We start from the raw sequence: 26369 nt of genomic DNA on the forward strand, positions 1-26369 counted from the left end.
CATCCAACTCACTTTATAAAAGGGGGAAACGGAGGCCCAGGAAGGGAGAGAGACTCACCTGCAGTCAGGGGGGTAGCATAAAGACCCACCTTTATAGATTCCAGTGTCTCTACATCCATGTACATTCTCTGTGTTTTATACAAAGTAAAGGATGTGGGTATATGGCTTTCATTACAATAAAAGCTAAGGGTGTGTTAGTAATCTTAAACCAGAAGTCAATACACTTCTTCTTCACATGGAAATCGTGGTAAAAGGGAGCTGTGATCCAGTCCCCAAGACATGGAACCCAGAACGGCCCATCTGGAAGGCCCCTTAGCAAACACCTGGTCCGAGTCCCCATTAAACAGAGGGAAAAATTAACACACGTGCCAAGATCAGCATGATTTTAGTGATTGTCGAAAGACACCGTTATGCCAGCATAATTCACCCTTTGCAACTTAAATGGCTGTATTTGTAACTGTAGAATAAACATGAGGTCTTGTAATAACTTCAAATAATGAAGCTTTTTAAATGCAGAGGTGGAAAATGCAAAAGTAATGGTCAAAATATTACATGGCACCTGCAGTTCAAGATGGCGTCCCTGCTTTTCCATTTACCAGCATCCCTTTCTTTTAATAACTGGCATCGTGCTGGAGCTGCCAATCATGAAGCTCCGCCTCCCTGCCCCACAGGATGTGCATGTGACCGTAAGCTGGGCCCAGGGGGGTCCTTTAAGGGAATGATGACTCTGAGGGAAGAGGGCTCTCTACCCTCAGATCAAGACCCAGAAGAACCACCATAGCCTGGACCATTCCTCCTGCTGGACAGAGGCCACCTGAGGCCCAACCCACGAAAAGCCAGATGAGAAGAAGATATTGCTTGAGCCCTTCACTCAGCCACACCTAAAGCTGGAAACCCCTGCACTTTCCAGTTCAGAGAGCCAGGCAGTTCCCCCTTCTGCTTCAAGTATTTGAGCTTGCAAATAAATGAATTATAACCAACACTCCCAACGGAAGGTCCCCACCAAAATATCATATTTCCAAGTCACCCTCAGTCACTGGCCCACTTAACCAAATTGAGAAGAGTTCTCAATTTAAGAGGAACTCTGCAGACTGCTAATGGGTACAGGGTTTCCTTTGGGGGTGATGGAAAAGTTCTGGAACTAGACAATGGTAATAATTACACAACACTGGATACACTTAAGGCCATGGAATTGTATACTTTAAAATGTTCTTTAAAATGGCTAAAATGATAAATTTTATGTTATTGTATTCTGCCACAATTTTTAAAATGGAAAAGAAAAAGGAGCTCTGAAAGATTTGAAAGACTGCCCCCTCTTCCCCCCACCGGAGGCATCCTGGCCAACACTTCCTCCCTGTGTCCCTTTTTCTCCTGGCCACATCCAGGCTGACCAGCGGAGGGCTAAGCGTAGCTGGTAGAATTAAGCAGACCTTTGGCCATGGAACATGCATTCTTTTGCATTTTCCATTCTGCCGCCACAAAGCAGACCTCTAAAAGTGTTAACCATTAAAACTCAAACTGGCCTGGAGAAAAATAGCCCGTAGGGTTGAATAGGTGGCCTCGCAAAGCCAGGGTGTCGGTGGTGGACACGGTGCAGACAGCGGTGCTAACCAGTAATGCTGATGAGGAGGTGAAGTAAACGACGTTTACTCAGCATTTACTATGTCCACGCATGGGGCTAACCCTCTTGGAAGGTAATCTGACACCCCAGACCTTTTTTTTTTTTGGTGAGGAAGATTAGCCTCAAGCTAACATCTGTTGCCAATCCTCCTCTTTTTTGCTGAGGAAGATTGGCTCCAGGCTAACATCCGTGCCCATCTTCCTCTACTTCATATGGGACACCGCCACAGCATGGCTTGACAAGCGGTGCATCAGTGCGTCCCCAGGATCCGAACCTGCGAACCCCAGGCCACCGAAGTGGAGCGTGCGACCTTAACCATTATACCACCCAGCCAGCCCCCTCACACCTTTTTAAAATGATCATCATGCCTATTAACTCCGGAACCCCACCTCCTGCAAATGTATTCTAAAGAAATAATTCAGATAGGAGCTGCGTGGATTAAAATGTTGGTTGCAACATTATTTACAAAAATAAAACTTGGAAGCAACTCAAGAGGCCAACAACAAGGGAGCATTTAGGACATTACAGTGCACTTGTGAAATGGGACACTCAGCCACCAGAAAAATGTTCATCACAAAGACTCTGCAGCCACATAATTTATGAAATTATGTTAAGTAAGACAGAAAAAAAAGAAGCCAAGCGGAGCGTGATTTGCAGGCTGTGACTGCGGCACGGCTCAGAGGTGGGTGAGCTCGCCCACGCGGCTGGGAGGGAAGATGGAAAAACAGGCCATGATAATGGAATGATAGGAATTTTTTTCTTTCCTATTATTATTTTTTAAATCAAAGTTTTATTTGGGGACAGTTTTAGATTTACAGAAAAATTGCAGAGACAGTACCAAGAGTTCCCATATACCCCACAGGCTGTTTTCGCAACTGTTAACGTCGTAGGATACTGTGGTACCTTTGTCACAACTACGGAGCCAACACGGGAACGTTACTATCAACTAAACTCCAGACTTCATTCCCATTTCACCAGTTTTTCTGTTCTAGGATCCAATCCAGAATTCCACATGGCACACAGCCTATTTTTGTGTGTGTGTGTTTTGTTTGTTTTTTACAATTCAACGGCTTTTAATATATTCGCAGATACGTGCAACCATCGCCACAGTCAATTTTAGAGTATTTCCATCACCTTCAAAAAAAGCCCCGTACCCGTGAGCCACTACCTCCCGACCCCGGGTTTTGAGAAATCCTTTTGCAAAATGGAGAACCCTTTGGGCAAGGAGACAACTCTCTCCCTCACCTCCCTTCTCCTGGTGATCTCTCTGGAATTCAAATTTTCTTTTCTCAGTACGATCCCATGCGCCAGCCCCAAATGAACCACCTTGGAGGTTTCTGATAGTGTCAATTTTTGTTATGTCCAGAATGGAAAAAAACTTTAAAATAGAGAGCTCTACACGTAGAACTGTTCAGGAGCTAAGAGACAAAACCAAGCATAGGTCCACCTTCTCCTCCTTCCTCCCAGTCTAATGGGGTTGGGGAGGAAGTCAGCCACAGCCAGGGGCCAGCTGCCCTGCCCAGGTGTCTGGGCCATTGGTGACATGGCCTTTGTCATTCTATGGCCACCAAAATCATAACACCCCCACTGGCCCTCATAAAGTTGACATCTATTCATTCAACAAGTATCATGAGTACCTACTGTGTGCCAGGCACTGTTCAGAGAGGGCACGCATGAATTCTCCCATTGGGTCCTCATGGCCACCACTGGAAGTTAATCATGATTCAACCAGGGAGTGGCCGCCCTTTTGGTCATCCCTCCAGCCCCTCCTCCATGAACTGCCTCTGCCTGACCCTCAAAGGGAGACTCCCAGCCGCCATGTTTCTATCACATGATGGTCAGGACCACAAATGCAGCTACCCGCCTCCTAGCCCGCACCCTGAAAACAACCTTAGTAACGTGTCACCCAGCGGCTCTAGTGGTCCAGAGACCTGGCACGGCACATTTGAAGTCACATCTAAGTCAAAGACCCAGGAGCCAAGCCCAGCCCTCTCTGACCCGGCTGGATGGTGCCCGTTTGTGGGGTGTGACCCCCAGACCCTAAGAGAACACAGAGACAATCACCTGCACGACTTCCTTCACCAGGGTCTTGTCCGTGCCGGTTTTGGCTCGCTGCAGCCCGCTGACGTTCTCGCCGATCCACGTGATGAGGGCGAACTTGGACCTCTTGCTCATGGCATCCCCGGTGGTGAAGCGCACGAAGGCGAACAGCCGGATGTCATCTGCAGCCAAGGGCAAAAAGAGGGAGCGGTGCTCGGTTAAAACACCCCAAGACCACGAGTCCCCAAGGAGGGGCCGTGAGCCACGAGTGCGCCCGCAGTGGCACAGCAGGGCCCAACACTGACCTTGCCACATTCCCTCCTAAACCCCACACCATCACCACAGGCTTTGATGCCCATGTCACAGATGGACACGGAGGTTCAGAGACGTCACGGGTCACTCTCCAGGCCACACAGGCAGCTGGAGGCCACGCTGGGATTTGAACCCAGGCCTCTGGCTGCTGCACCTGCGACCCTCCCCTCCCTTCACACAGCCAAGGCTCAGATTCTGGATCTTATTTGGGGAGCAGAAGTCCTTCAACTCCTCTTATCCCCAGTCGTCGAGGCCCTATCTGGACTGGGAAAGCCGCACGGGAGAGATGGGACCCGGGCTAGGGGAGGGTGGGAGGCACAGACAGACAAAGCAAGCAAAGCCCTTATTTGGGCCTGGGTACAGCTCCAGGTCCATGGGCACGGCTAGCTTATGCTAGACAATCAGGCCAATAAAGAAGTCTGATATTTTTCCATTGGGTGTGTTATGATTGTTGTATCTTATATATTCATTTTTATTAAAATGACTTAGGGAGGGCCGGCCCAGTGGCATAGCAGTTAAGGTCGCACGCTCTGCTTCGATGGCCCGGAGTTCCCAGGTTCGGATCCTGGGTGTGCACTGACGCACTACTTGTCAAGACATGCTGTGGTGGCATCCTGTATAGAGGAAGATGGGCACTGATGTTAGCCCAGGGCCAATCTTCCTCAGCAAAAAGAGGAGGATTGGCATCGGATGTTAGCTCAGGGCTAGTCTTCCTCACAAAAAAAAAAAAATGACTCTAGGGGCCACTCTGTTCCCTTCATCTACACTTACGTTTGTTTGATGACCACATCATTTTCATTATTGTCACTTTAGAATCTCTTCCACCATCCACTGTGCTAAGATCCCCGTCCTCCACTGTTCTGTGTTCCCAAAATGTTATGTGACATTCTTGAGTTTTTAAAGTGACGTACGTGTGTGTGTGTGTGTCCCATGAGGATAGACCAGGGTTCTCCACCTCAGCACTCTTGACGCTTGGGGCCGGGTCGTCCTTTATGGGGGGCTGTCCTGGGCACTGTAGGATGCTGAGCAGCACGCCTGGCCTCCACCCACTAGACGCCAGTATCACACCCCCAACCCAGTCATGACACCTAGAAATGTCTCCAGACGTTGCCCAGTGTCCCCTGGGGGGCAGAACCGCCCCCAGGTGAGAATGAATGTCTAGACACAGTTTGTGTCCCCAGTTAATTGGGATCCACTTTGTGTTTTCCACCAAAATTCTGTGCTTTCATTGAGGAAATCACATATCCTTACTCGCTTAATTTCTACATATTTCATATTTTAATTGCAACTATCAGTGAGATCTCATGACAACCCTTGACTGGGGATGGCTGGCACGTGGGGATGCTGCTGGTTGGGTTATTCATCTTGTACTTGCTGCTCTGCTCAGCTCTTATGTTCTCAAACGGCTTTTGGCTGTTGGCTGTGGGATTTCTCAGGCACCCAATGACACCGCAGAGCAGTGCTCCTCAAACATTCCTGTGTATCTGAATCACTCGGGGATCTTGCTAAAATGTGGGTTCTGACTCAGCAGGTCCAGGATGGGGCCGTGGAGACTGCAGTTCTAAGCATCTCCCAGGTGAGGCTGACGCTCCTGCTCAAAGAACCACGTTTTGAGGTTTTACTATTTTTTTTAAATCAAGGTGCCTTTCTTCCTAGAATCTTTCTAGAATCCTAGGTGCCTCCATGTGTGCCTCCATGCTGAATCTCACACAATGTGGAGGTTTACACCAAGACCCCAGGCCACAAGCCCTCTGCGTGTGATGGAGACACGGTGTGGAGTGACGAAGTTCACTGCCTGGCCAGTACCTCACAGCCTGAGCGCATGCTGGACAGCAAGCTGCACCATCTAACGGGCGACCACCTCTCCCAGGGGAGTGAAGAAACAGTTCTCAGAGGCCACGACTGTGACTCAAACTCTACACTCCGGGCCAGGGACTCCAAAGACTCATGTCTTAAAGGAAACAGACCCTGACCACCATTCACGTGGCACAGCAGCCTTCGGTTTATGAGACACGTGTATGTTTGACTATCCCATTTGGTCTTCACAACAATGCTGTGAGGTGGGCAATGGGGGGGCAGCACCATCATCACCTTCATTAACACCCAGATCACTGTTTGATAGATGAGGCTCAGAGGTCGTGTGATGTGTCCAAGGTGAAAACAATGACAAAGCCAAGCGTGGGGACATCTCGGGTGTGTCTGCCCAGCGCCCCCTCCTTGGGGAACTGCTTCCACCCGGCCATGGGAGTCTGGTGGGTGCCCACTGTGGGACCCGACCAAGGGGGTCAGTGGGTGACAAGGCAGTGGGTACAGAGAAGAAAGTGTCTCAGAGACACTTCACAAGCCAAATCGACAGGGCTTGGTGACCGACTGGCCATGGGAAGTAAGGAAGAGGTCCAGGGGATTCCCATGTGGGGTGCAAGCTCCATCTCTTACTCCCCAGGGACTCTGATTTAATCGCCAAACATCCCAGCCTCAGCTGCCTCATCTGTAAAATAGGGTAATTCTTTCTGTCCCTCCCATTTTTTTTCTTTATTGAGGTAAAAGTCACATAACATAAAATTCACCACTTTATTTTAAAGAGTACAATTCAGTGGCATTTAGTACACTCACAATGTTGTGCAACCATCACCTCTATCTAATTCCAGAACATTTTCATCACCCCCAAAAAGAAAGCCCACACGAACCAGCAGTCACTTCCCAGCCCCCCTCCCCCAGCCCTAAGCAACCACTAATCCACTTTCTGTCTCTAAATTTGCCTGTTCTGGACATTTCACACAGATGGACTCACACACTGTGTGGTCTTTTGTGTCTGGCTTCTCTCACTCAGCATGTTTTCAAGGTTCACCCACATTGGAGGGAGGTCAGTCCTTCATTCCTTTTATGGCTGGATAATATTCCATTGTATGGATATGCCACATTCTGTTCACCCATTCATCTGCTGATGGACAGCCGGGATGTTTCCAAATTGGGGTGAATTTATACCTTGCTCGTGAGTCGACGCTGAGGATTAAACAAGAATTCCCTCCTGAGTCGACGATGAGGATTAAACAAGAACACTGAGAAACCCGCTGGGCCCGACCTGGTAGAATCTTCTCCCTGAAGCTGTAGCCCAGGGTGGAGCTGCTAGGTGGACAGTGAGCACAGGAAATGAGGCTGACGGGACTGAGGAACTGAAATTCACACAGGGGCCGGCGGATGCAGACAGTGCGTGGGGGAGAAGCCCGTTAGCTCCTGAGCACTTCCCAGCTTTCACGGCCATGTCTGGGAAGCCAGCGTGCTGTTTTGAGTGGTGTTATTGGAGGAAAAGGAAAACCAGCACCCAAGTGTTTAATTAAATTGCTGCCTGGACCTGAGGGGGAGGTGGGGCCACACATCAGATGCCTCCCTCCTGACTTGTTAGCGCCTTAATGCAGAGGCAACACAAGCCAAAGGCCGGCAGTCTGTTTCCACGGCAACCACCCTATTCCCCATTTCCACATCGGTCAGTCTGGCCTTTGGGTTCCCGTGACTGCATGTGGATCGCAAGGGCCCCATCACTGGCCAAAGCCCCACTGTGGGAAAGTTGCAAACCACATGCCCCAAGCACCAGCCCAGGACCTGGCACAAGACAGATGCAGAATAAGTAAAGCACACCCCCACTTCCAAGGACACGGGGAGCCTGACCTTTACAGACTTTCCAGAACTGCAGGCTGATGTCATTTAAATGATCGTGGCAGGAGGGACTGTTTTCCTGGGTGGCTGTGCGGTGCTTATCTGACAAGGGTTTGGCCGACGAGATTGCTGCCATCTTTCAAAATCCAAGAGTCACGTTATGCTTACAGTCGTTTGCCGCTAAGATCTGGCACGACATTGAAACGTCAGCTGATTCCGAGATGAAAAACCTGTTGGTCTGAGCAACATTTTCGTGGCTGCCCACGCAGACCTGCAGCCTCTCTCTCCCTCACTCGCCATGAAGGAGGCTCTAAGCCCATTTTGACCTCAAACTGGCCTGGGCAGGAGGAAGTTCTAGTTCTGAGTCGCTGGTTGGGCTACTTTCCCCCTCTGAACAAACCGTACAGCACAACACAGACACACTCGTGGGTGTGTCAACTGAAAGGCACAGCTAGACCTCATCACAGACGCACATGTGTATGTGTGTGCGTGCGTGTGCCTGGGTGCGTGCATGCACGTGCGTGTGTGTGCACACGTACACTATGATGGCAACACTGGCCAGAAGAAGGCCAGTTCTGGAGGTTGCTGTCACCCCCACGGCTCCACTCGGTCCCCAATGGGGCCAACAGCACATCTTTTCAGACTGCGAGTGAGGAGCGGAGGGTGCCCTCTGGATGACCCCAGCGGGAGAGCTGGGCCCCAGACCTTACCCAAACACTCTCACCAGGAGACAGACCCAGAGCTCCTCTGTGAGGCTCAGCACAGATGTCTACACCTGCTGCTCCCTCTCAGCACAGCTGTCTACACCTGCTGCTCCCTCGGCCGTTCATCCTCAACCTTCTGCTCTACCATGTCCAGGTTAAGAGTCCAAGTTCTGGAATCCATTAGAAGCACAGCCCCACTGGGTACCAGCTCTGTGACACAGACCAATTCCCGAATGTCTCTAAGCCTCAGTTTCCGCATCTGCAAAATGGGTCATTCACCTTCCTCATAGGGTGGTTGTGAGGATTCAATGAAAAACTGAGACGTGAAGGGCTTGGCTGATGGGGATGGTCGCTGTTTCTCTATCCCCACCTCTTCTGTGACACTGCACTTGGAGGTCCCCAGTGGCCTCCTAACAGCCAAACCCAACGGACAGCCTCCCTGCCTCTGCCTTCTTTGCTGGTGTTCTGTGTCTTAACGCTCACTCCTCAGTCATTTCACCACTCGTTCCATGAGTATTTCTTGAGGATCCACTACATGCCAAGCACAGTGCTTAGCACTGGGGGTACAGATAAGACCAGTAAGGGTCCTGAGGATGACAGGCCACCATTTTTGAGCGCTTACGATGTGCTAGGCACCCTTCTAAGCATTTAAACAATTTCGCACATTTCTCCATCTCAACCTCTCTGTGAGGTCAGCTCTGCTCACAGTCCCATTTTACAGATAAAGAAACCGGGGCTCAGAGAGGTGAAGCGATGAGGAGCCAGGCAACCCTTTCCCTGCCCGAGGGAGAACTAGTTAAGCCCAGAGCAGCAGTTCTCAAAGTGAGAGTCCTTGGGCCAGCAGCGTCAGCATCACCCAGGAACTCATGAGAAATGTGAATTCAGAAACTCAGGAACGGGGCCTGGAAACCGGGTTTGAACAAGCCCCGAGGGGGATTCTGACGCCTCCAGGGCTTGAGAACCACTGACCTAGAGAAAGATGTGAGAAGAGGAAACAGTGAGGCTCTCAGCAGGGGGAAAGCACTCCATCCCTGGAGGGAAAGAGGGCGAGACAAGTCTCCCGGCAGAAACGCTGAAGTGCTCACAGTTCAGCCCCCACCCTCTTCCTTCCCGCCCACACCCCTTTCATTTGAAGGAAGTGATCATGTCAAGGAGCTTCCTATGGCCTCGCTTCTCAACAGTGTAATCTACAGAATTCGAGGTATCTAGGCATGGTTCCCGAGCATCTTACCACCAAAGACCACTGGAACTGGCCCCCAGTGAGTCTCCCTCCGCCCAAACCCCACAGCCCAAGACAGGGCAAAGAGGGGTACTCAGAAAAAGAGCCTCTGAACTCGGCACTGGGTGTCAGGGAGTTCTTTCTGTTGCCTCTAGATCATCTACTTGACATAAGCCATCGTTAACCAGGATTCCCAGTGCATCATAAAATCACACAGGGCCCGTCCCAGGGGAGACGTCAGCCAGGGACAAAGCAAGGGCAGGAGCGCCGTCCCCGAGGACTATCGACACCACTGTTTGCTGCCTTCTGGCCAGCGCCGTGAGCTCCAAGCCCAGGTCTCCTGCACGTTAGGTGTCCCCGTGAGGGACTGTGACACCCTCCCCTTGGTCCTCACATGGTGTTAATAAAACTCCACTCCCAAACGAACTTGACCCTTTGGTTGATCTGTGAAGCCTTGTCAGAGGCCAGTGATGGTTTATCAATCTGGAAGAGCTCCTGGACCAGCCAATCCCGCCACCCTTGCGGATCCCTCGGGACCGAGAAGCCCTAGGCAGGGCCCCTCGGTTCAATGTCCTCTCTTCAAGGCTCCTCATCTTCATTCACTAAGTCAGTTAATCCACAGCAGTAAGTCACCACACGTGAAGTTCTTGGGATACTGCCCAGCACGGAGTAAGCACTCAGAAATGCTGGCTGTCATCACGTTGCATTCTCTCCTCTGCAGCCCCGTCCTCCCTCGCTCTCCTCTAACACCCCTCCGAGACCCTGCATTTCCTTTCTTTCTCTCCTGTCCACTGCCTTTACTATGCCTCACCTCCTCCCCATCCAGGTCTCCTCGCTCCATCTCTTCTCTCCTCCTGCACTCTCTGTCCAGGGCTAGAAAGGAGGGAGGGATACAGGAAGAGAGAGGGAAGGCAGGAGGACCAAAGGTGTGATGCTAAGCAGTTATAGCAAGGGGACATGGGAGGAAATATAATGACACAAAGAGGGGGAGATGACCATAAAAGGGCATGGGAAGAGGGATAAAGAAAAAAGGGGGAATTCAGACTTCTTTGGACTCACCAAGGCCACAAGGATGAGCCGCTCTAATATTCTTCCAAAAACTATGAACAGCATATAATCCCCACCAAGTTCTCAAGGACTCCCCCTGCCCTCCCCACCCCTCCCACCCAGATTGGAAATCTCCCGAGGTTCAGGTAATCACTGAGGGGCAGATTCTGATCAATTCTCACCAGGGTGACCCAACACAGGATCCACATTGATCGAGGGCCCCCCACCTTCTCCCAAAAGGGATCCTAGAGTTCCCCTCCGCCTGCCCCCAAAGCCAGTCCCGGCTGGAGGACAAACCCAGAGGGGACTGAGGATCCGCGATGGGCCAAGCAGTGTGCAACTTTCACACACTTCTGCAAATGCTTTGAACGATTTTTTTCGTTACACACAAAACCTACTAAACATAGAATAATTAGAAGTACAAATAAGCAAAAAGAAGTGTCTCACCACCTATAACCCTAAGTGAACACCCTAAGTCACACCTAGGGAAACTTGTTGGTGCACGTCCTCCTGATCTTTTTAGCTACTTTCCTATCTGTCCAGTTCTTGTTACTCCCCCAGGGCCAGGCACAGAGTGGGCGCCCACCACATGTCTGCTGGCCAACAGAAAGAAAAAGGAGAGAGAACTCATCATTTCATAATTACCACCCAACACTGAACTTCAGAGCAAGACAAAAGAAAGGAGGAAGAAGAGGGGAGGAAATTGCCCCAGAGCACGACATGATTGCAGCTCGCTCTAAGGCTGACCTTACCTTATATAGACTCCCTGAGAAGTTATGCAAACATGGGTCAGTAAGGAAGAAACCCACACACCAAAAAGCTGAGCTGTCAGCTTCCACCAGCAAGCTCGAGCTCACGGAGCGGGTATGAAAGGAAATGGAAAGAATTCTAACATCCTGCCGCCCGCCCGGGGCGAGGGGACCACTGGACAGTGGCCACGGCAGCGCTCGCTCCCAGCTGGCTGCTAATGCGGGAGCCCAGGCGGCGACAGGACAAGCGACAAGGACTTGGGGAGAGGAAGATGTCCTCTCTCGGACACAGAGGATGGAGGGATTGCGGGGTGCCCCGGAGGGGACTGACGCCTGAGGCTGAGAGGAGCCGGGTTCCTCCCTTGAAGTGACAGCTTCGTTACTGAAAAGCCCCAAATCACGCGCTCTCTCTTTTCCAAAGTGACTTTTATTGCTAGCCCTGATTGCTAAAACAAACAACAAAAAACCCTCCCATCCCACTCAAAATCATTTTAGAAAGTATTAAAAAGCATAAAAAATAAAGAAACTCATTATCCCAGGAATAAAACCCATGTTCACATTTTGGATTATTCCTCACAGAGAATGAATGGAGATTTCGTGTATTTATATGAGTTATACTATACGTATATATATGTATATATACATAGTCTGCATTTGAGATCTCACTGTATATCCAGTTTGATACTTTGTTCCACCCATTCCTCAAAGCAGTAGACTTCTCAAATGATTAATGAATTTTCATCAAATGCCAAATGACCCAGCTTTCCTAGTCTGACAGAGAACACAAGAAAATGGAGTACAGGATAGCCAGAGGAAAGAAAGATGATTACTACTGAGGAACCCTCAGGGACTGGGCTGATCCAGATATCCAAATTATAAGGAGAGCTAAAGGTTCCCCCCCCATGACAAAGCACCAGAACTTTTTTTTAAATGGTTACTTTTACTTCCTTAAATGGAAGTCAGTGTGTTACACCCAACTTCACCTTCTGACTTAGAGAACTGCGGAGCCAACCAGTTCCTGGAGGCTCTGAGCACATTATTACAGCATCCACAATGAGACACCCCGGGGAGCCACGAAGGATTCAGTGTCTGTTTGCCTGAGCACTGAATGCCCCTGGTGTATACTGCTCTGCCTTCTTGTAGCCACTTTGCTGTTTCTTCCAGTGCTATCAGTTAGTCATTTGACAAACACTTATTGACAATCTGTGATCCAGGGATTTTGCTGAACAAGACACAATCCTTACTCCCCAAAAATACACAATCCAGCCTGGCAAACAAAAACGAAGTATGTGAACACAATGAAGTTAGTGCTACAGCAGCGAGTTATCTATCACAGGGCCAACAGGAACATCAAAGAAGGGAGGAAATTAACTCTGCCTGGAAGGTAGTGATCAGGGCAGGCTTCACAGAGGAGGTGATATTTGCCCTGGATCTTTAAGGATGACTTAGAGTTCATCCAGCGAACAGGGTACGGATGAAGGGGACTCATGTTAGCAACTTGAGGGATAGATTCTGGCAGAACTCCACAGACAAAAGCAACAGCTTCTGCGGGCAAGTTCAAAATGCTTTCCTCTACCAGCCCTCCTCTCTATTTCTGATTGCCACAGGCTAGAGGGGCATATAACTGGCTTATTATTACAGTGCGTAAAATAAGAGTCTAAAGGCTCAGAGTGACTTCCCTGAGGGCTCCTCCCGCCTGCTCATCCCCACTCCAGGAGGGCAGGAATCTTGCTCTCTGTTATAGCTCAGGCCACCAGAATGGTGCCTGACACACTTGATAAACACTTCTTGAGGAAATGAAGAGCCTCTGCCCCTCTGCTTTAGCTGCCCAGAGGTTTTTCAGTCCCCAGTTCTCAGCTGTGTTCCATTCCATGGGGCATGCCATCTTGTAAGGACAAAACCAATCCCCTTCCCGGATTTTAAAGGTGTGGCTTCCACCCACAGAGAGCAGGAATGAATAGACGGGCAGAATGATCAGATGTGGACAGATAACAACCGACTGGTCTGGACAAAAGTGCCCTTTAAGTGAAAGTGTGTGGGAAGGGCAGACCAACAGCGCGATGCGGCTAAGTGGGCACCGCCTGCATACTGTGGGGGCTCCTCTCCACCTTCCCGCCCACGTAACCAAGGGCAGCACCGCAGAGGAGCAAAGCCAGCGCTCAACCTCAGCAGCCCCAGAGGGCCAGGAGACCCTTCACGTCCGGCTCTGCCTCTCCACCTGTGACCACAGCCCAGTGGCTTCCCCTCCCAACTCCCAGCTCTCTGGGCTGGAGTGGCTTCTCCGTCTCTGCCCCAGAGCCCCTGGGTAGTGGGGACAGAACCACAGAGGGTTTCCATGCCCGTGGCTGTTCACACTGGCAGCCCTGGAGTCTGCCCCCAATGCTGACAGCTGACTCATTTTACTCTTGAATTGATTCCCTTATTTATTAACCCACATGAATACCCAAGGCAGAGCTTCCACTTTTCTTAAGTGCCGACTTTTCTTAAGTCATCGGGATGAGTCAATAGTGGAAAGCCCTCGGAATCCGGCCTGGCACATGGCAGGTGGCGAGAAGCATTAGATGACCCCCAGGAGAAGGACAGTGCTAACATTACGGAGCACGTGGAGGCAGCGGGCAAATGAGAACACACACAGTCAAGTCCACACGGAGGCGCGCCAGGCAGGGGCGGGCTGAGTGCAGCTGTGGGATGGGGGTACTGGAGAGTCCCCGAGGGGAAAGGTAGGTCTGAAATGGAGGGAAAAGGGACAGAACTGACCGGGGAATTAGCCACAAAAAGGGCCAAGGTGAAATTCTAGAAGGTCGTAGAACCAAAGGAGTGGGAATAAAATGCACAGCACTCAAGTAAAATCCAGAGTCCTCACCACCACTGCCCTCAAGGCCCGCCCCGTGCTCTGGCCCCGCCCACCCCCGGCCCCAGCTCCCTGCACACAGGCACCCGGGCCCTGCTCGGTTTCTGTCCTGCCGCTCACCCCTTTTCTTCTTTACATCTTAAAAACTGAGATAGTGTTTACACACCATAAAATGTACCCCTTTTAAGTGTACAATTCAGTGGGTTTTAGTATATTCACAAGGTTGTGCAACCATCACCACTGTCTAATTCCAGAACATTTCATCACCCCGAAACGAGACCTCATACCCATTAGCAGTCACTCCTCATCTCCTGTCCCCACCCCTGGCAACCACTAATCTGCTTTCTGTCTCCACAGATTTGCTTGTTCTGGAAACTTCATATAATGGAATCATACAATATGTGGCCTTTTCATACCTGGCTTCTTTCACTGAGCACAATGTTTTCAAGGTTTTAGCCACGTTGTAGCATGTGTCACTATTTCATTCCTTTTCATGATTGAATACTATTCCATTGTATGGACAGACCACATTTTGTCTGTCCATTCATCAGTTGAAAGACACTTGGGTGGTTTCCACTTTTTAGCTAATGTGAATAATGCTGCTGTGAACATTTATTTACAAGCGTTTGTGAGGACGTATGTTTTCAATTCTCTTGGGACTGCTAGGCTTAATCTGTTCAGGAACCACCAAACTGGTTTTCACAGCGGCTACACTATCTTCCTCTCCCACCAGCAGTGCACGAGGGTCCTGATTCTCCACATCCTCACCAACACCTGTTATTACAGCCTGTTAGTGCGTGTGAAGTGATATCTCACTGTGGTTTGATTTGCTCCCTAATGGCTAATGATGTTGAGCATCTTTCCATGTGTTTATTGGCCACTTGTATGTCTTCTTTAGAGAAATATCCATTCAAATTCCTTGCTCATTTTTAATTGGATTGTTTGTCTTGCTGTTATTGAGTTGTAAGAGTTCTTTATACATTCTGGACACTAGGCCATTATCGGATCTGTGACTTGAGGGCCTTCCCTTTCGCTGGGCCCAATCCTCACCCGGATACCTGCAAGTCCAGCTCCTCGTTCAGGTCTTGTCTTGGTGTCACCTCCTTTTAGGCCTCCCCTGAGCACGCTGGCTAACGGCGGCCTCTCTGCAGTCTCTCTCCAGCCCACTGCTTTGTTCTCTTCTCTTTATGGCCCTCATCTCAGTCTGAAATGATCTGATTTGCTGGCTTGTCTATCACCTGTCCCTGCTCTCCCAGCAGAACGTAGGCCTGTGACTCAGCTCACTCAACCTCCCCAGGGTCCAGAGCACCTTGCACATAGTAGGTCCTCGATTTATATTTCTTGGATGAATGAGTAATTACAAGTCGCCAAAGAAGAAGGTACGTTACTTTCCCAGAATCGGACACACAGCAGTAGGTTTTGCCAAATCAAGAACACGGCGGGTCAGGGGCCGGCCTGGTGGTGCAGCGGTTAAGTTCGCACGCCCTGCTTCGGCAGCCCAGGGTTCCCAGGTTCGGATCCTGGGCACAGACCTACGCACCGCTTATCAAGCCATGCTGTGGTGGCGTCCCACACATAAAGTAGTGGAAGTTGGGCACAGATGTTAGCCGAAGGCCAATCTTCCTCAGCAAAAAGAGGAGGACTGGCAACAGATGTTAGCTCAGGGCTAATCTTCCTCACCAATAAAAAAAAAAAAAGCCACAGAGTGAGTGGTATCCCAGTTCAGGGCTGCAAGAGCTCACAGGAGTGCACACAGGCCCTCCTCTGTCGGGCAGGGGGCTCAGCCAGGGGCTGCCCAGAGCCTGGCTCCTTTCCCTCCTCCCCAGAAGCCCCAGCGTGACCCACAGGGGCCCCTGGCCTGCCCGAGGCAGCAACTTCCTTTATTTGCAAACCATGAACAATCCACTCCATTCTATAGTCAGGGTAGAATTATAGCCAAAAAAGGGAAGAAAACTACTTCCGGGTCAGATCAGACGACCTCCAAGGGACATCCTTTCAGACAAAAGTAGCGAAATCAGAATTTTACCCTGGGGGGCCAGCCTCGTGGCTTAGCGGTTAGGTTAAGTGCGCGCGCTCCGCTACTGGCGGCTGGGGTTCGGATCCCGGGCACACACCAACGCACCGCTTGTCGGGCCATGCTGAGGCCGCGTCCCACATACAGCAACTAGAGGATGTGCAACTATGACATACAACTATCTACTGGGGCTTTAGGGGAAAAAAAGGAGGAGGATTGGCAATAGATGTTAGCTCAGAGCCGGTCTTCCTCAGCGAAAAGAGGAGGATTAGCACGGATGTTAGCTCAGGGCTGATCTTCCTCCCAAAAAGAAAAAAAGAAAAAGTAAATTAAAAAAAAAAGAATTTTACTCTGGGAAGGATGGAGGCATTTGAATTACAGAGTGTCGCTCCCCAGAGACCAGCACAGGGTTTCCACTTCAACAAAGGCAGAAAAAGTAGCTCTGAGCTGCGTATTCCCACAAATGTGCCACCAGCCAGAGACACCAGCCTCAGGTCCATCCCCTAACTTTCAACTTTCAAGAAAAGAGCTTGTGGAAAGTCGTTAAGAGTAGATCCTACAAGTTCTCATAACAAGGAGAAGGTTTTTTTTCTTTTCTTATTATTGTCTCTAGACCAGATGATGGATGTTATCTAAACCTATGGTGGTAATCTTGTCATAATATATGTAAGTCAAACCATCATGCTGTACACCTTAAACTTATACAGTGATGTACGTCAATTATTTCTCAATAAAACTGAAAAAAAAAGAGAGAAAGAAAAAGAAAAGAGCTTGTCTATGATCTTCCCTCCTTGTTCAAAAGAATTTCAGTTGCCAGTGTCTGGAAGCAGCATGGTGTGAGGAGTGGCGCCAGGAGCACAGGCACCAGGGAAGGAACACAGCTCAGCCTCTGTGCAACCTTAGGCCACTGCCTTCATGTCTCTGAGCCTCAGTTTCCCCATCTATAAAGTGGGGACAAGAACAGGGCCAACCACACTGGGTCGTGGTGCAGATGAAAGGAAATCATGATTAGACGTCTACGGCAGGCAAAACAAAGGCCCCCAAAGATGTCTGCGTCCTAATCTCTGGGACCTGGGACTATGTGACCTGATGCGGCAAAAGGGACTCGGCAGATGTGATTAAGTGAAGGATCTTGACATGGGGAGATGATCCCGGATGACACGGGTGGGTCCAATCTCATCATGAACATCCTCGAATGGGGCAGTGGGAGACAGGAGAGCACAACCAGAGATGGCTTCGTGAGAAGGACTCAACCGGCCATTGTTGGCCTTGAAGGTGGAGGGAGGGGCCACGAGCCAAGGAACACAGGAGTCTCTAGAAGCTAGAAAAGGCAAGGAAATGATGCTCCCCCAGAGCCTTCAGAAGGAAGCAGCCCTGCTCAAATCTTGATTTTAGCCCCTTGAGACTGATTTTGGACTTCTGACCTCCAGAACTGTAAGATGATAAAATTATGTTGTTTTAAGCCACTAAGTTTGTGGTCATTTGTTACAGCAGCCATAAGACACTCATACAATGACCTCAGCACAATGCCTGGCACAATAAAGGCCCAGTGTTCACCATATTTTTTAAGCATAATTATTACTTATTATTGGCAAGGAAGCTTACATAAATGCATAGAAGATAAAACAAATGCACACAGAAAAATGAGACAGATGACCACAGACTAAGTCCAGAACTAAAACAGGATCTAAGGAAGGTTAACTTCAAATTCACTGATGAAATAAAATACAAAATGCTGAGGTAACAGCCCCGCCTTCAGACACAGGCTTCTGCGGACCCAGCCCTGCCGAGGCCACAGAGCTGAATCTGAAAGCCAAACGTAAAAAATTAAGTCTGTGCGGAATGCAGCCAAGCAGGGGCTCCGGGGCAGAAGACCTAGGCCAGAGGCCAGTGGAGCACGGGGGCATCGGCCAGGGAGCCCCAGTGCCTGAGACCCTCCATCCGGGCCAGCAGAGGGGACAGCAGGCCTTCCAGGGGCGAGCTCAGCTCGCACACGTGTCAGGGGACTCGTTCATTCCTCTACTCAGCCATCACCTGTGGAGAACGGCAGGTGCTGTTCCAGGCACTGACGGTACAGCAGAGCCAAACGGACCAGGATTCTGCCCCTCAGGAGCTCAGATTCTAGCAGGAGAGTCAGACGACAGATACATGAGTGTCATGCAGATATAGCTTGGGAAACTGGTAGGTGCTACCGCCCATGACTTGGGCCCACACGAGGGAGTGACACACCCAAGGACTGGCAGACCATGAGGGTTGGGGATTCTCCACTGAGGACACCACCTCCAGAGAGACAAAGTCCCTCATTCCAGGACCTCGCCATGGAATTGAGGAAACAGACACGCACACAACCACCACACAATGTGGCAAGCATCACAAAGACAAGGAGGGCATCTGAGCAGAGGGGACATTTACGCTGGGTCTTGACGGATGTATAGAAGTCCTCCAGAAAAGCAAAATGGATGAAGACAGTGCAGGAAGAGGGGAGACTGTGCACAAGTCATACAGAAGGGGGAGGGCACGGCAGCACAGTGCAGGGGACAAGCTAGGAGCCTCCAACACAGATCTGGGTTCCAAGTCCAGTTTTTCCACGTACTGTGCCATTTCAAGCAAGTGACTTTCGACTCTCCAAGGAAACCATCAGATTCCTCATCAGTAAAATGGGGATAACTCCTACTTACAGGTGTCACTGCACTCATGATTCCCTCCTGGAGAAGGAAAATCAGATGAGCTAACACATGCAAAGCGCCCACACAGTGCCTGGCACTTGGCCATCCATGAGGTCAGAATCAAACATGTTGGGGACGTGCCCTGGAGGGGTTAGCTGGTGAGCATCCGTCATAAAGGGCATTCCATGTCCTCTCTAAGCTTCTGGACCATATGGGCAGAAGCCGCCAAAGGTTCCTAAGGGGAGAGGAGTGGATGCAACCTGCTGGGAAGTTCAGAAGCCACCTCTGGCCCGGACCGCAAGTTCACTGGGGTCATGGGAAGGGCCCAACTCAGCACTCGGGGAAGGGCTCAGCGCACAGTAGCCGCTCAACATGTCCTGGAGAGGGAAAGCCATGGCCAAGGGTGGAGCCCTTGGAAACACCCACACAAAGGGGAAGGAGAACCAGCAGCAGGAAGCGAGAACAAGAGATGAGAGACATAAAAGGAGAACTGAGTGAGCGGTGTCGGGCAGAAGCAGGGGGCGGGGAAATCATTTCTTCAGTAAGCAGAAGTCACTGACAAATGCTGGAGGGAGTTGAAGAGGCATAAACAGCCACGAAATCTGGCACCCAGAAGATTCCTGAAGACCTACGCAAGGGGTTCCACGCTCTGGGTGCGGGGGGACAGCAGCATGGAAGGGGGTGAGGAAAGGATAGAGACGAGGAGGCAGAGATTACACCTCTACAGTCCACAAGCAGTACTTTCAAAAAGTTTGCATTAACTCCAAAGGATTTTCAAGGAGCAAAAACTCAATTCAATTCAACTAACTGAAGACTTTTTCTGAACAAGGGACACCCTTCTCACCAGGAAGATGGACATCTACTAACCTTCCCCATGGGAGACGTGGCCACAAACTGAAAAGCAAACACAAATATCAAGACGCAATCCAAAAGATCTGTCACAAAGCCCATGCATCTCATGACACAAAGAAGGCACGCAATGTGGCTCAGGACCTCCAACAATAGATGTGCAGGAAAAAAAGGCAGTGGGAGACTGGATATTGCAGAAAACTATGAAGGTAATGGCTCAATAGCCCTCAGGGTGCCATTTAAAAATCATAACCCAACGTTGTTTCTGGAACAAAGCAGATGCTCAATTAATGTTTGTTGACTGCATGACTGACCAACTGTTTAGCACTTTCCAGTGTCCAAAGCACTGTCACAGATTTAAAGCTTCCTTTAGACCTCATATTCCCTGAGACTCACTAGACAATTTCTCTCCCTTCCTTCTCACTCAAATTTCTGAAATCCATATGTGTATGTACAGCTAGGGGGAAAAATCCAAGCACGCAACGGCATGATGAATAGGCTGCCGACTGCATGCGTGTTGTACAGCTACACACGCAGGCCACCCACAGCCAGTGTCTTTGTCTCTTCTGCACCCATCTCTCTTCTCTTGGTAATGGCAAAGATTCTCTCCTTGAACAAACTCTAATCAGGCTCTTCTGAGTTCTTTTTCAACTAGGTCTCAACTTTTGGGCTTCCGTGTTCATCTCTGCACTATCCAGTTTTAACAAGAATCCTGCTAAGTCAGTTTAGCCAGAATCCCCCACACTGTGAGTCAGATCACCCTCGATATCTAATGGGTTCCTCATCCTCCACCACCCCCAGGTGACGTCTGACCACCTGGCCTGTGTTCAGCAAGAATCCTGTTAGGTCAGTTTACCAGAATCCCCCCTCACCCTCACATTTCCTCTTGGTAACTTTCTGACCTCCCATCCTGCTCCTCGACTAAAAATTCCCACTTTTCCTTATTGTATTCAGAGTTGAGCCCATCTCTCGCCCCTACTGCAAAACCCCATCCCCACCCCAACAGTTCCCCTGCATCAAGTCTACCTTACCGTTCTTTAACGAGTGTCAGAATGAATAATTTTTTCTTTAACAGTAAACACACCCCCGTTTTCCTTAGGAACTATCCCATTACCACCCTCAGTCCCGGGTAGGGCTGACCCCATCCCAGAGGGGCATCACCCAGGCCTCTGCTAATGCATTGTGTCACTCTTCCTGGGAGCAGAACAGATCAGAGAAGGGGGCTGTGAGAGAGAAGGAGAGTGCATGGCCAATGAAGGCCTCTTTCAATCCCTTTCTTAAACACCTATGCCAAGTGGTTGGGCAGGTATGTCTCCTGACATACCTCTTATGATGAGGGTCTCACTACCTCCAGTGACAGCCCATTCTAACTTGATGACAGTTCTTCCTTAGGTGAACTCAAAAATCTACCCCTGAAATTTCTACTATTTAACCTTCTTCTACCACATGGGGTTGGGGGGGGGCGGGTAGGAACACTGAAGAAGTCCACACCTTCCACACAACTGCCCTTCGAACATCTGAAGACAACATTCATGTCCCCCTGAGGTACTCTCCAAGTTAAAAAGGCTCAATTTCCTCAGTCAATTCTCACATGAGAGGTTTTGAATTCCTTGCCCAACCCGGATTCTCCTCTCTTAGCCTGTCCAGCTGTCTCCCCTGGGGCTATGGCCAGGATTCATTTAGATAGAAATGATAAAGAACCCACTCAAGCTGGCTTAAGAAACAACAAATTTAATTGGCTCATAAAGCAAACAAGCTAAAGCGAGAGCTTCAGGCATGGCTGGATCCCAGAGTTTAAGCCATGTCATCTGGTCTCCATTCCCATCTCTGGCTCTGTTCCTGAGTGCTCAGACAGGTTCTCTCTCCAAACGGTAGACAGGTCCCACAAGCTCCAAGCCTTCGTTATGCTTACAGGTCTTAATCCCAGGGAAAGACAAAAGGACTCTTTCCCAACAACTCTATCCAAAGTCTCAGGGATGAACCTGATTGGGTGACTTGAGTCACATGGGCCCAACCCTGAACCAATCAGTTAACAGAAGGGATGGCTTACTCTGATTGGCCAGGTTTGGGTCATGTGCCTTCCCAGCGGGGAGGGACAGAGTCAGCCCCACTGGAACTACATTAGCTGAGCAGGATTATCATGAAATGAGAGGGAGAAGTTCCCCTAAATGATGGGCTGCTGAACAGACAAAAACATCGAACCCCACATCTCTCTGTGAGTGATGTTTTCAGCTGAACACTCCACAGCATCATGGGAATATCATGTGCACCCAGAGCATCATTCAGCCCATGTCACAGGGCATCTACCCCAAATCCAGCTTCATGCTGACACCGTCCTCAACGAATGCATTTTTCTGGTAACCACCCCACACATCAAGCTTATTTCAACCTATCCATTGATGTCCAACACCTTCCAAGAAGGTGCTACGTTAACAATAACCACATTTATCAAGCACTGAAGCGATACCAGGCACTGGTATCTTGTCAATTTATCCTCACAACAACCCCGTGTATTATGTGCAATCATTATCCCCATCTTACAGATGAGGAAACAGAGAATCTGGGAGATTTGTCCAAGGCTACAAGTCAAGGCAAGACACCCTGCCTCCAGCATGGATGCTCATAACCCACCAGCTCTAAAATCTGCACCAACAGAAAACTGGATTCATTCCCAGATGCCTGGATTCTTTCCAAAATAAAACTGCTTGCAACAGAATACTTTGGGGTCCATCAATAAAGGATCGGTTAAACAATGTTACATTTATATGAGAGAACATTATGCAGCCATTTTAAAAGCTGGGGGAGGACAATAAATTATCAGCTCCATGAGGACAGGAGCCTTCTCTGCTTCTATATTTATCCTCTGTGCCCAGAACAGTACCCTGCAGAATAGCTGCTCCTGTACATTGCAGGAAGGAAGGAAAGAGAATGAATGAACAAACTTCTGAGTGGGAAAGCTATACCTGAACTACATCTGGTTTTGATTCTCTTCTTTTTGCTCAGTCTTGCTTTCTGAAATTCTACAAGGGAACATGTACTACTTGTAAGGTGCAAAACAAAACGTGATTTCATGGCCAGCCCGAGACACTGCCTCATCACACAGACATGATCTGGAAGCCTTTCTGCCGCAGAGAGGTCCTGTGTCCAATCAGTCTGCCAAATGGCTCCTTCCCCGTGGCCTTTGCCAGCTGAGCCCTGCTCCTCCTCCCCGTGGCTCCTGACTCCCCATGGCTCTGTCGGGAGATCCAGAGACCCTCTAGCACAGCTCAGTACCCATTTCCTCCTCCCCATCATCTCTTCACCCTCCCACCTGTCTGGTGCTCAGACTACATACTCTACTTCCGTGTCAATTACATTCCACCAATGAGATGGCAATCACAGTTATTAACACTTATGGAGTACTTACTACGACCTTGGCACCATGGACTTGCTTGCTTCCTTAATCCTCCTAATGACCACATTATAGCAGAAGGATGAGCAGGTGGGTAACTCACCTGCTCCAGCTCACATGACTGGCGAGTATTTGAACCCAGGCTGTCCGATGCAGCCTAAACCTTTAACCACTGTGCTAACCACCTCTTACCATGTGCTGAGCACCTACTGCATGCGCACCTGGGCCAACAGTCTAATGTGTGCCCACATGGGGCCGAATGCCTAACGCGCCCACTGTGAGCTAACTGGGGTTGAGTGACTACTGTGCGCTGAGCTGGGGCATGCACTGGAAGCTTCAGAACAGAAAGCACACTGTCATCATAGGTGCTATAAGAGTAAAAATAACGATACCAAAGTAACAGTAAACGACAGCCAATGTGCATCAGGGGCCTGTGTTCTCACTTTAGACAGATTATTTCAGTTAACCCTCCCAGTTACCATCAGCGGTAGACACTGTCAGGACCCCCATTTTACAGCTCAGGAAACTGCAGCACAGAGGAAGGGACATTCTTGCCCAAGGCCACACAGTGAGTGAGAGGCAGAGTTGGGATGTGAATCTAGAGCTTTTCAGATTCCAAAGTGTCCTGGCTGTTGAAATAAAGAAGGGATCACAGTAGGCTCGGTGGGTGGCTGACTCCTACATGGGCTGAGATAGGGAAGAGGAATTCTACCCAGTGGGAACCTCCAAAATTGAAGGCCGCCAGGCTGGGAGTGTTACATAGCATCAGGGTGAGGGAAGCTACTGGGCAGGAGATGTGGGTGAGGACAAACAGAGTGGAATGCCTATTGACAGCCTGTGCTTAATTCAGTGGGTAGAGGGGAGCCATGGAAGGTTAATGACCAGAGGAGTGACTTGATTAGAGATGTGCTTTAGCAAGTTATTCCAGCAATGGAGAGTAGAATGGATATAAGACAAGCAAGACCAAGGGCTGAGACCTGCAACAAAGGGGTAGGGGGTGAGGAGCAAGGGACCTGTTTTTGGTTTGCCCCTCTTCTAGAAGTGGCACGCCCCCCCACTCTTCCCTTAGGAGGCCACCCGCCCCCACTCTGTCTCCTGGCTTGGGTGAAGCTGCCCCTCCTCGGCTCCAGGGTGGGCACTGATCCAGGCCTAGCCAGCGGAGGTTCAGGAGTCCCAGTGGTTGGGTCAGGATGGGTTCAAATGCCCAGCCAAGGCGAGTCTGTCAGCCTGGAGACTTCCACTGAAATCACTGGCAAAGGGTCTCGCTCTCCCCATGGGGATGGCTTTGCCCGTGGCCTGGAAGCCGGGGCAGTTGGTGGTCATCTGCATCACCACTCAGGGAGAATCTGCCCTCCGGCCCCCAAGAAGAGGGATAAAAGAGGAAGGCAGAGCTAGGAGATGGAGGAGACGGGCTTCGAGTTCGGGCAGCCTTCCCTGCACCTCGTACTTCCCCTGGACTCTCCAAGTGGGGAAGCTACAGACTGACTTTCTGCTTAAAGTAGTCTGCATTGGGCTTCTCTCAGTGCACCTGCAAGATCTCTGAGCATCCCACCGGGACTGAATGGGGCAAAAAGCAAGAGCAGAGGCGCTGACGGAGCGGTCAGCACAGAAAGAAAGAAGCCAGGCAAGTCCAGCGCCAGACGAGGAAGAGTAGGCGCACAGAGGGCTCCAAGGCCTGCCAGCAGAAAGAAACAGCAGCATGAGGGCCCAGCAATTTCGAGATCGGCGACCTTCCAGAAAACAGCTGCAGTGGACAAGGAGAGGCCAGGCCAGGGGGCTGAGGAGAGATGGGAGCAGGAGAAAACGCTGACAATTAGCCAGAGGGCAGAGGAAAGGGGAAGGAGGGTGTTTCAGAGACAGAATGCCTGAGGGGGGGCTGTCAGGGAGGAGAGAAAGCCCAGGAGGAAACCCCCCCCCTTCACCCCCCCAGAGCTGATGGAGGAAGAGACCAGGTGCTCTTTCGGGATTCCAAGAACCCTGCGCACCCTGCGAGATGTTTGGAATAGGGAGGCTGTGCCAGACTGGGTGCTTGTCTTCACAGCATGGGCCTGTCAGGATACCTGGCCGGGAATCAGGGCCACAAAGAGCCCTCCCTGCATCACACAAGTGGGTAAATATGTCTTCATAACCTGCAGACAATCCCACAAGCCCCGACCAGAACCTGCTGTGCCACTGAAGAAGTCTCATGGCTTGAAGATGAGAATCTAAACCACTTCCTGAGAGAGGAGGCCAAGAGCATGGGCCTCAGAGCCAGCCTGCCTGGGTTCAAGTCCCAGCTCTGCCACGTCCTAGCTGTGTGATCTCAGGCAAGTCACTTAACCTCTCTGGGCCTTGGTTTACTCTTCTGTGGAAGGGGTACAATCTCAGTAATGGAGACAAGGCGTGTCAAGTGCAGTGATTTGCATATAGAAAGTTACCAGTCGGTGTTCTGATTCCTTTGTCACTGGGTTATGGGGACACGACAGTGGGAGGGAACAAGCTTTTCCGAGAGGAACAAGAGCAAACACAGCAACCACACCTCGCCTGTACGTTTGTCCAACAGATGGCTGGGGAAGGAAGGCAGACTTCTAGCCAAAGCAGACGGAGCCTGCAGATCCCAGGGCCCATTCATAAGATCAACAAGCAGCAGGCAAAACATTTTTAGTTCCCCCACCAGACACTCCCCACTCCCACCCGAGTCGTAGGGGGTAGGGTTGGAGCAGACACCGGCAGAGCCGGAGGGAGGAAGGAAGCGGTGACCACACCGAGCCCTCCCAGCTTCGCCCACGGCCAGGAGCATCTGTTGGAAATCTACTAACAGGATGCTCTTTCTTCTCTGTCACCTTGTCCTCCTTGGTGGAGAGAACAATAGCTTCAAAGGCAGAACCGGTCTGATGGGGGTGGGGTGATGGATGGCCAGCAGGAGAAAGAAACTGCTAGTTGACCGTCCTGAGTTCCTGGAGGAGGGAAGCTGGCCTGTGAGACAAAGCCTCAGAGACGGCAAGGCAAAAAACATCCCAGTTGTGCTGAATCTCCTAGCTGTGCACCAAATCAAGGACCAAGTCAATAGTTTGCACTTTTCTACTTGCAGAAGCATTCACCACGGTGGCAGAGGGAAAGACATCATGGAGACAGAGCTCCTGAGCCAGAGGTCTGGGTTCAAATCCTGCCCCACCGACTCTCCACAAGAGGCCCTGTGCACTGAATTAAATGTGAGTTTTTATAGTACTTACTGCATCTAATATTTTAAACCTACCCTCTACAAAAGCAATG

The 26369-nt window shown here is 50.2% G+C and overlaps 1 protein-coding gene across 1 annotated transcript in view; it reads right to left on the reverse strand.

The window, feature by feature from the left end:
- The window catches only part of COTL1 (coactosin like F-actin binding protein 1), a 42304-nt gene that overhangs the window by 14074 nt on the left and 1861 nt on the right, over positions 1-26369 (reverse strand). The window contains exon 3 of the mRNA XM_058528390.1: positions 3686-3843. Coding sequence (XP_058384373.1) covers positions 3686-3843 — 158 coding nt within the window. The remainder of the gene's footprint in view (positions 1-3685; positions 3844-26369) is intronic.

Source organism: Diceros bicornis, chromosome 32, assembly GCF_020826845.1.
Source record: "Diceros bicornis minor isolate mBicDic1 chromosome 32, mDicBic1.mat.cur, whole genome shotgun sequence".
Taxonomy (NCBI): Eukaryota; Metazoa; Chordata; class Mammalia; order Perissodactyla; family Rhinocerotidae; genus Diceros; species Diceros bicornis.